At 40.9% G+C, this 10,071-nt stretch overlaps 1 protein-coding gene across 6 annotated transcripts in view; it reads right to left on the bottom strand.

Moving 5' to 3' along the window:
• The window catches only part of KCNC4 (potassium voltage-gated channel subfamily C member 4), a 32,076-nt gene extending 22,166 nt beyond the window's left edge, over nt 1-9,910 (bottom strand). For all 6 annotated transcript variants that reach the window (XR_001312913.2, XR_015697288.1, XM_014056008.2 and 3 more), the window contains exon 1: nt 8,304-9,910. Coding sequence is in view for 4 of the 6 variants with exons in the window: in XM_014056008.2 (XP_013911483.1) it covers nt 8,304-8,951 (648 nt within the window). In the remaining 2 variants the exon portion in view is untranslated. The remainder of the gene's footprint in view (nt 1-8,303) is intronic.
• Nucleotides 9,911-10,071: the final 161 nt, after the last annotated feature.

Below are 10,071 nucleotides of genomic sequence, written 5' to 3' on the forward strand. Positions count from 1 at the left end.
ATATGCAAGATAGCTACTTCTCTGCTTTATTTTGTGAACAGCGGCAGAAAAGCTCTGACAATTTGAAAGAATAAGGAGACTATTATTTAAAGTCATGTTACTTATTTGTTAATCCGGGAGACTATTTGCTACCTATAATAATTTTACTGATTTGCTCCTAATTGGAATTTTCATGTTACTTACAATAATAATCTAAAAGTCTTTCATAATCAAACCAACAACATGGGGTTTTTTTTGGAGGGGGGGGATAGAACTTATATATCACTTATATAATGTGATCATTTATCACTTAATGTATTTTCGTTTTGCTTTTTTCTGTATCTCTGCAGATATATTATGTTTGCACATATAGTTAATTACCCAAGAAAGCTGCAGTTTGCCTCCTCTAATCAAAACCACCCACATCACATATCAAACAAGTTTTGAAAATGAAGAATTTCTAAAGGCGAATGCTGGTAACTATTGAACAGAACTGTTTTATTCTATGTTATGAGAATTACTGCCAATTTGTATTATTACACAGAGTCACTGTTTTCTATCTTCTGTCCACAACAATCTCTTACATGGTATCATAACCTATGGCTTATGGGAACTAAGTCCCATTTCCAATTATGCAATCAGTGATTATGTAAAAGAACAATCAAATGCAAACTCTGTATCTAATCTGATTTTAAAACCCCATTAAATACAGGATCTAACTCAATATGATCCATTGCACTGAGACTTTAAGAAACTAATGATTAAACACACTTTAAAAAAAATAAAAACCCATCCATTTGGATTTACTTTACTTAAGTGTCATTTGACTTTGAACCTACTCAATGATGCCCCCTCCACCCCCCTTGATAGCATTTCCAGCCTGTTTCCCAAAGAAAAATTCTTGGCTGCAGCTTCTCAAAATGCAGGATATTTCAAAATCTGCGTAACTGGGACAAATGTAAAGCAAGGACAAGAACACGCACACAAATATGCACCATTTTCATCAACCAACTGAAAAACCAGTCTACCAAACACTCTTACTGAATTAATAACCAACAGGTTGAAAAAGCCAAGAGGTTTTCAATTCTCCTCTATGTTATTAGTTAATCTATAACCATTACAGTGGCATATTGTGTAAATCAAAAGGATATTAATATAATATAAACATATTAATATATGTGTTCTGAATGGACATGGTAGTCTGAAGGTACAAGTGCAGAAAGGAATGGCAGTAACTTTACTTATCTCTGTGCTACCCTTTCCTCCATGCTCCCACAAAAAGCCTACTAAAAAATAACCATAAAACAGCTCATTCTTAATTGAGCATTCTTAAGCTCAATTCTTAAACCTGGAAACAAGCTACCCATTATATTTATATGATACACTAAACCAGAATTATTATTTTTTATCTCCTTTAGTACATACACTTATATAAAAGGTCAAAATAATTCTGCTAAATATTTCCATAAAAATATTTTTAATTTAAAATTAATTTAAAATCAGCAGCCCAAAAATAAACAGAATTTTGACAAAACTTGTCTTTTGGTATTAGTAAAATACGTATCAGAAATAGTGGCAAAAATTGGCTTCATTAACATTGTGGCTTCTCTATGATCATTTCCAAAGGATTCTTCCCCCTTCAGTGAAAAGAAAATAATTTGATATGAGCGGGTGGCATATTAGAGATCCAATTTTCTTTCCCTCCCTGACCTCGAAACAAACAACATTTATAAATCAAAGCTCAATTCTTGTATCTTGAAACAAACTACCCATTATATTTATGTGACACACAAGCCAGATTTTTTCAAAATGATCAATAACCATTTGTTCTTCCTGAAGTAATACAACTAACACACCTTGGACAATTCTATTCATCTGCAACTGTCATGCTGCCTAATCCAGGGACCTTGATTTTCTCCTGTCAAAACAAGCTACCAAAAAACAAATGAACAAGCAGAGCCAGAGCGAGCATTATAAACAAATACTGGATAGAGCTGTGATTTCTAAGCCACCTTTGCTTATAAGTGGAGACATAACATACAATCAGAAGAAGGTGCAATGGACAGTCCTCATTAGCTGAAGAATTCTGGTGTAAATTGGTCCTATAAACTCAATAATTTAGTTGTCCTCTTCTGAACCATGGATAGGGAGGGGGCTTGTGGATAGCCTCCCTATTTAGCTCCAGTACAGTGCAGTATTACACTGATCAATTTAGAATGTTATCAATTTAATTTAATTTAAAGGTGGAGCAAAGTTCCAAAGGAGTCCTTTGCCAAATCCTTTCAAAAGACATTGTAAATGGTCCCCTCACTTCTAGGCATGGCATGATGTGAAACAAGGTAAGCAAAAGTTGCCTATCATGTTCTATGTAAGGTTCAAAGTGGGACCTAATAGGTACAGTATCTTTAGGAGAAATGCTGTTTCAATTGCTATAAAATGTTATTACTAGCCTCTTAATTAATTAAAATAGCTTTAGTTTCCTTAAACTCATTTCATTTTGCTTTAGAGCTACCTTCTGCTTTCTCCTGTCAAATTTGCAATCCTGGCCATCATGATTCTAGTCTTCATCAAAGACTATCTGTAGTGGCAGCCGAAGAAGACCAGCCTGGACTAGCCCTCTTCCTCCAATATGTAGCAAAGTTCTTTGTTTGCAGTTTGCCACCTCTTTCCACAAAAAATACAAAGGGCCTATCACTCACATACAAACTGCTTATCAACAACTTTGGCGAGTAATTCAGAGGTGGCAAAGGGTACACCCTGTACAAAGGAAGAGGTAATCGATCCAAAGCTCCCTGCTCTTTTGAATCATCTACTAAAAATGAGCCAAGATGGCACAGTGGCTAGAGTGCAGTACTGGAGGCTACTTCAGCTGACTGATAGTTTCAGTTTGGCAGTTCAAATTGCACCTGCTCAAGGTTGCCTTCGCTTTCCATCCTTCCGAGGTGAGTAAAATGAGGACCCAGATTGTTGGGGGCAATAGGCTGACTCTGTAAACTGCTTAGATAGGGGTGTAAAAGCACTATGAAGTGGTATATAAGTCTAAGTGATATCGCTATTGTGTGCCAAAGGGCTAGTCTAAGTGGCTTATGTGGTGGGTAGTCCAAAACCTGAAAGCAATAATGAAGAAGCTTCATCCCACATCAAGGCTCACAGTGGTTCCATGGACACCCAAACTGCTTGCACAAAGCAAATGAGACTATTTTCTTACTATGATAACATATTAACCCCATGGTATAAATTATCCAAGTCAATTCATGCAGGCTTTTACCGTGTTCCCCTAAAAATAAGACAGGGTCTTATTTTCTTTTGACCTCCAAAATAAGTGCTTGGCCTTATTTTTGGGGAGGTCGTATTATTTTTGAGGTGCAAAAAGGCAGAGAGCGTGGTAGAGGCAGAGAGCGTGGTCACCTCATGGCTGCTGCTGTGTTGCAATATTTTCGGGGAGGGCTTATTTTAGCGCATGCGCTCAAAAGCCCGATTGGGCTTATTATCTGGGAAGTTCTTATTTTCAGGGAAACAGAGTAATTTACAAATAAACAATGAAACTACCATTGCCCATGGTGTGCAGGCCATCTAGCAAATAAGTCTTGTAAAAAAAAATGTATTGTGTAAGAGAGGTGCTTTTGAACTAAAGAGAAAAGTTGGACAGAACTGATGTAATAGCTCCCCCATCTTCATTATGAACTTAGTCACAAAGAGATGATTAGTTTAGTCACTGCAACATTAAAATCATTATGGAATATTGTTTTCAACTTTCTTGAATAAATATAACTCTACATTTGTGTATATATTTAAAATGAGTGGTATTCTGTATATGAGTCTTAACTGTTTCAGTTGTATCCAACTTACCATATTTTTCGGAGTATAAGATGCACCGGAGTATCAGACGCACCAAGGTTTTGAAGAGGCAAATTTTTAAAAAAGTTTTTGCCCTCTGCAAACCTCCCAAAAATTGGCCCGTTTTTTCAAAAAAAAGACATGAATAGCTCTTAGGAGGCTTGTAGAGGCTTGTAGAGTGCTCCGGGAAAAATGCTGTACTCAGTATATAAGATGCACACAGATTTTCAGCCTCTTTTTTGAGGGGAAAAGATGCGTCTTATACTCTGAAAAATAAGGTATATGTTGTCTTTCTATTTCAGTGTCTAACAATACTGTAATTACACTACAAAATATTAAAAAGTTTTAAAATCAAGAAATTTAATACCATTCTTTAAAATTAAAGGCTGGTAAAATTAAAAACTGATAACAAAGAAAAAATAAAGCCACCTTCAAGTCAAGCTTTACTCTCAAAAGGTATTAAAACCGCACTAGAATACTAGAAATATTCCTACCTGCTGGGACTATAACCAACTCACATAATTAGGAGCAAACTGTGCAAATTATAAGTCATGTCCCCAGGCAGAATTGAGCCTGGACCCTTTCCTTACCAAAAAGTAACCATTGCTCATTTGCTCTCAAATTATTCCATAATCAGTTTTTACTGAAATGTAAGACAACACTTATTTCCTCAATCAACATGTTGGATAACCAGGTTTAACCAACATGCTAAGCCACAACATATTTGATTTTGATGTTGTGTGAAGTCTCCTATGCAATTTGTGAACTACAATTCAAGATTAATTATGAACTGTGAACCCAGTCAGCCATGGTCCATTCAACAATCTACAATTAAGCAAATCATGTGTGAATTAGAGGCGTACCAGTCTGTTGCAATGATTCTCCATTGCAAAACTCACCATTTTGGCATCACAGCCATCAAGGAGACTAATGGGGAGGAAAGACGGTCTGAGGTGCCTCTCATGCTGAAATTCTTTAATTCTGAACACACTCATTCCTATATCTACACAAACAGTGAGGTTCCTAATAGTGAGAACCCTACTTGCATGTTGATATACATGATGGAAGAATGGAATGATGTTTGCTGCTTTCTTTTCTGTGGTCTGCCTATCTTGTCCTGGAGGCCAAAGATATGCCTTAAGTTCCTGTCCTTGGCGATTTTCCACTACTAGACTTCCATCAACTCCCTATGGGGCTCCTTGTGATTAAGGACAGCTGTTTCCTTCACTGATGCTTCCCACCCACCCCCCGCCACCCATGAAAGGAGGATGCTAGGAGGATGAGACTGCTTTTCTCCCCATGGACAGTTTGGAGAAACTACTAATCAGGATTACGATGGAGACTTCTTGAGATTCTCTATGTCCTCCATGGTTCTACTGCAATGCTTTTCAAACTTGGTAACATTAAGATCAACTAACTGGGGAATTCTGAGAGTTGGAAGTCTAGTATCTTAATGTTGCCAAGTTTGAAAAAGAGTGCCCCTACAGCAGGGGTCCCCAAATCCTGAGCTGCGGACCACCACCGGTCCACGTCATGGCAGAAACCGGGCTGCGCAAACAAGTGAAGCCCCATCTGCAGGATGCAGGCAGCACATGAAACCACACCCCCTCCAGTCCATGGAAAAACCTCTCACCATGGAACTGGTCCCTGGTTCCCAAAAGGTTGGGGGCCACTTGCCTACAGGAAGATAAAGATAGGTGAGAGTCAACAAAATGGCTGCTGGGTAATGAGGGATGGATGGAAGGCAGACGACTGTAGTGAGTTTATGAACAAATAGATATATTTTGGAGGTGAAGCTGTCACAACAAAGTGTTTGGATGACTTTCCTTTACAACAGAACTTCTTAGGAAAAGAAGTTTCCTATTGCACTAGCCAATTATAAAAGCACTTTGCAAGATATCCCATTCATGTTTTATTCACTGTTTAAACATTCTTTTTGAATTCAGTACTGATATTAGAATAGGTGCTTGATAAATGTTGAGATAACTTGTTGATTTTTTTTCCTAGTTTTTTTAAAATCCTTATCATAGTTGGAAAGAAGCCTGGAAATGAAGACGAATTGAACCTCAATTGCCAACTGTTGCTAATTCTTTTAGAGTGCAGTGAAATCAACTAGGATAGACTGGCCAAATGCTAATATATACATATCGTCTCCTTTAATTTAGGTAGTGTTGGATGTTCTTATGTAATGGCTCTGTGCCCTGGAAATCCATGTTTCTTTCCAAATTCTTTATCTGACCTTGACATTGGGTCACTTATTTTTATCTTCTGTAACAGGTTGAAATATTTTCCTAATTAATACCACTGATTCTTTCCTTTAAAAAAGAAAAAGGAAGGTTTAAAAAGGTAGTTAGCTACTGAGGGAAAACTGAATAGAAATAGCCATGTTTTCATGGATTCATAACAAGCTGGCAGGAGGCTGTCCTCACCCTCCATTTGCTAGCTACTAGTGATCCTTATTAGCAAAATTGTTTATTTCTCACCTATGATCAACTTTTTATCACCTGAGCATGCAGAACAATCACAGTTTTTTTTCTTAAGTAGGCAAGATGGTGATACAGACAAATCCAGAAGATGGTTTTCAACAAATCTGTTTATATCTTCTGATCAACAGTAATTGTGGAAATCTAAGACTTTTGAGACGCAAATAGTTACAAATTCTATTTAAAATGAATCTTTTGGAGATATGAATGCCTAAATTGTCTGAATTTAGGTGAAGGAAATATTTTGAATAAATTTTATTGGCACTTCCCAGCTATGGAATATACATTTTGAGGTGAACTTTATAAGAAGCAAAACTAGGCTCAGAGTTTACACATTTAAATCTTACTATGTTATTCATCCAAGTATTATACACAAAATGGAAAGCTTAGAATATGTATGGCAGAATGTATATATACCACGTGACTAAGAAATTCATTACTGGAGGCTTTCAAAAAGACATTGGACAATCATTTATCCGAAATGATATAGAAGCTCCTGCTTGAGCAGGGGTTGGACTAAAAGACCTCCAAGGTCCATTCCAATCCTGTTATTCTATGTTATAAAGCAAATATATGGATATTTGTTTCTTGAATGTAAAAAGTATGCTTCAATCGCAAAAATGGACTTTAAAAATATGGACATCCAAAGAGTGGACATTGTCCATTACTAATTTATATGGACTTGCTTGAGAATAAAAATGATATATTTCTACTAAAATGCCCAAAGTGTTTATTTTTTTAAAAAAAAGAGAGAAACAGAATTTCTATAGAAGACTATTACAGGGATTTCTAGCACACCTCAATTTGTACCAGCCAGGTATTGCTGATTTGTTTGCATGTTATTGAAAATATTAAGGGTAAATTAATTCAGATATGGGAAAACTATAGGAAAACATCACAGCACAATAGAAAGAAAATACAAGACAAAAGTGAGTCTAGTAAGTTTCTTTGATGTTTGTTGTGTGGGTGTATGTGTATGTAAACATCAGACACAACAGAACTTTAATTGCTTGGACAAATGAAATATTTCTTGATGGAGCCCCTGTTGGATGTCTCACAGCTTAGGGAGAAATTTTCTGTACCAAACTTAATTCAGAGTACAGTTCTTTTATGCAAAAGCCCATTCCTGACTACACAAAACTTATTTGTATTTTAGCAACCAAATTTCAATGGAAAAACCATTCTCCTGTTATTATTCTTTAATAATGGAGAATTAGAAATGTCTTAACTAATACCAAGGGATCTACCAGTACTATCCCTCTTCTGAGGTACACTACATCTTATACCACTAGTAAATTCAGAGCACCTGGCAATCCTGGAGCTAGAATAATAGAATATACAAAGGGGGGTGGGGGGTGTCTAATTGTCAAATGTTGGATTCAACGGGAGGGGGGGGAAATCTGATACAAGGGTGTACTGGTAACAGATTTTTCCAAACCTCCAAAGAGACCCCTAAATATAAGCACTGTTGTTGTCTGCAGAGAGTATCCGTGTGCAGTACTGATAAATAACTGGGGAGTATAAAACAGCTAAGTCTTCACCATGCACAATAAAAACACACACACAATGAAAAAGAGCAAGACCTGTTACCTGAATAAGAAAGGGCAAATAAAGGGGAAAATAAGAGAAGAGAAGCAGCAGCAGAGAAAGCAGAGGTCAGTTCAGGTGAAGAACTACACTGAAAACTTTGGAGAGCTTGAAATGTAAAGTAACTATAGTAGTAAATCTGCAAAGAAACATACCGAGGGGGGGGGACTTTTTTGTTTTGTATGTCCCCAAACCCAAGTGATTAATTCAATCTTCCCCAATCAGATACACTACAATAGAGTGCCTGTCGCCCAAACAGGTCACTGGGAATGTTACCTGGGAATGATAGGACTTGTAGTCCTACATATCAGAAGGGCATGCAATTGTACCCTAGGCATTAGAAGTGGGGCATATACCTATCCACCTACCCATCCACCCTAGGAAACCGGCTCTCACTGCCCTTTCTTACTGACTCACCCGGGCTGCCTTTGATGAATAGGGATCCTCAAAAAGTGCCCACATCTTTGGCTGCCAATTCCGACAACAGCCACATCCTCCTCCTCCTGAGGCCCCAGGAGGCCTATCCTCCATGCCCAGGTGTTGAAGGGTCATTTCCCGGGCCCCTTCATCTTCCATCTCTTCCCCAGTCAGCCCACTGCCAGGCTCAGGGCTCTCGAAGATATCCAGGGCTTCCTCCGCATCTCTGTGCTGCCTGTAAGTCATCCAGCAGCAAGGCTCCACATCAGTCTCGTCAATGCCCCAGTAAGTCAGCTCCTCTTCAAAGAGGGGCCCACAGATGTCAGCCGGGCAGTGTAGTTTACCTGTGCGGTAGTAGTTCAAGACATAAGAGAAAATGCCTGGGTGGCGGTCAAAGAAAAACTCATTGCTTTTCCCATCAAAGTCAAAATTGCTCTGGGCATCGGGATCCGCCAGCCAGGCCAGGCGGGTGCCAGGCAGGGTGCGCAAAGTGCTCTTGTAGGTCTCATGCCGGGTGCCCCCCACGTTGATCGTGATCTTGTCGGACTCTTCTCCTTTGCCCATCTCTTCCTTCAGGCATGTTTTGGAGGGTGGCTTGTTCCCTGATTTGCGCCCACGGTAAGATGAGACACACACCGAGCTGATCATAGATTAGGTTAGGTGGGCTAGAAGTGCTTCTGATAACCCTTTTCCTTCTGGCCCAGAAGCAGGAGGTGTGGGGGGGGGAGCAGAGAGAGGCCCTGCACCTGCTGTGCCCTGAGGGAGCTAGTGAGATGGACCTCGGTTGAACGGCCGCCGTTATTTTGGGGGGAGGAAAGGAAGTCTCCTCAAGGCCACCCAAACCCCAACGAGGAGCTGCAACAAGTGCCCCGGTGAGCCGGGAGCAAAGCCCCGACGTGGAAGGAAACGGCCCTGTCTGGCCAACCAAGATAGCAGAAGGATTATATCTCCTTTTGGGGGGGGCTGGGAGCAAATGGCCCCAGACCAGAAGCGGCGGGGAGGGCAATTCATCCAGGGCACAGGCTCCTGGCCAAGCGAAAAGAAAATGCTTTCTGCCGCTGGTTGGTAAACAGCCCCGTCTTGCAAAGTAGAGAAGAGAAGCTCGACGTGACTTTCAGGCCGATTTTAAACTTCGGAAGACCTCCCCGGGTAAACCCGCTTCTCTCTCTCCCACGCACCGCTCGAGATACGCAACCAAGTCGCCGGGTCTCGCCTTTGCCTCCCCCCTCGTTCCCAAACGCTCGCTCGATGGCCCGCCTTTCCCTTCTAGGCAATCGGAGAATGACAAAACAACGATCCCCACCCACCCCGTCAGCGCAGCGCTAAGCCCCCGGGCCGTTTCCCTAGACGAGGCGAAGAGCCGGTAAGAAAAGCCGGTGTGCCGAGGCGCATCCTCGGCACCTGCCTCTTAGGCTGAACGGTTCCGCCGTCGCAAATCGCAGAAGAGGGCAGGGAGGCTCCGAGCTGGGGCTTGGCTGTCTCCGTCCGGCTGGCTTGGATAGCCGAGGCTCAGGCTTCCGACAGGGGGATCCGCTTCCCGTCGGAGACCCTAGGATCTAAGCGGGAGAGCAGCGGTCTTGGCAGGGCCGAGGCGAAAGGGGGCGGGTGGGCTCGTCGGGCGTCAGGTGCGCTGGCGAGAAAGCGGGAGCAACCCGAGCCCGCTTGGCGCTGTCTCATTTTCAAACTGTGGGAGGGCGAAGAAGAGGGAGTGGAAGGAGCGCACTGCTCGGGCGACTTGGGCTCTCTCGCGTGTGCTGGCGCCGCTTTC

Source organism: Thamnophis sirtalis, unplaced genomic scaffold, assembly GCF_051295495.1.
Source record: "Thamnophis sirtalis isolate CommonGarterSnake01/CBP01778 unplaced genomic scaffold, rThaSir2_p1.2 scaffold_7, whole genome shotgun sequence".
Taxonomy (NCBI): Eukaryota; Metazoa; Chordata; class Lepidosauria; order Squamata; family Natricidae; genus Thamnophis; species Thamnophis sirtalis.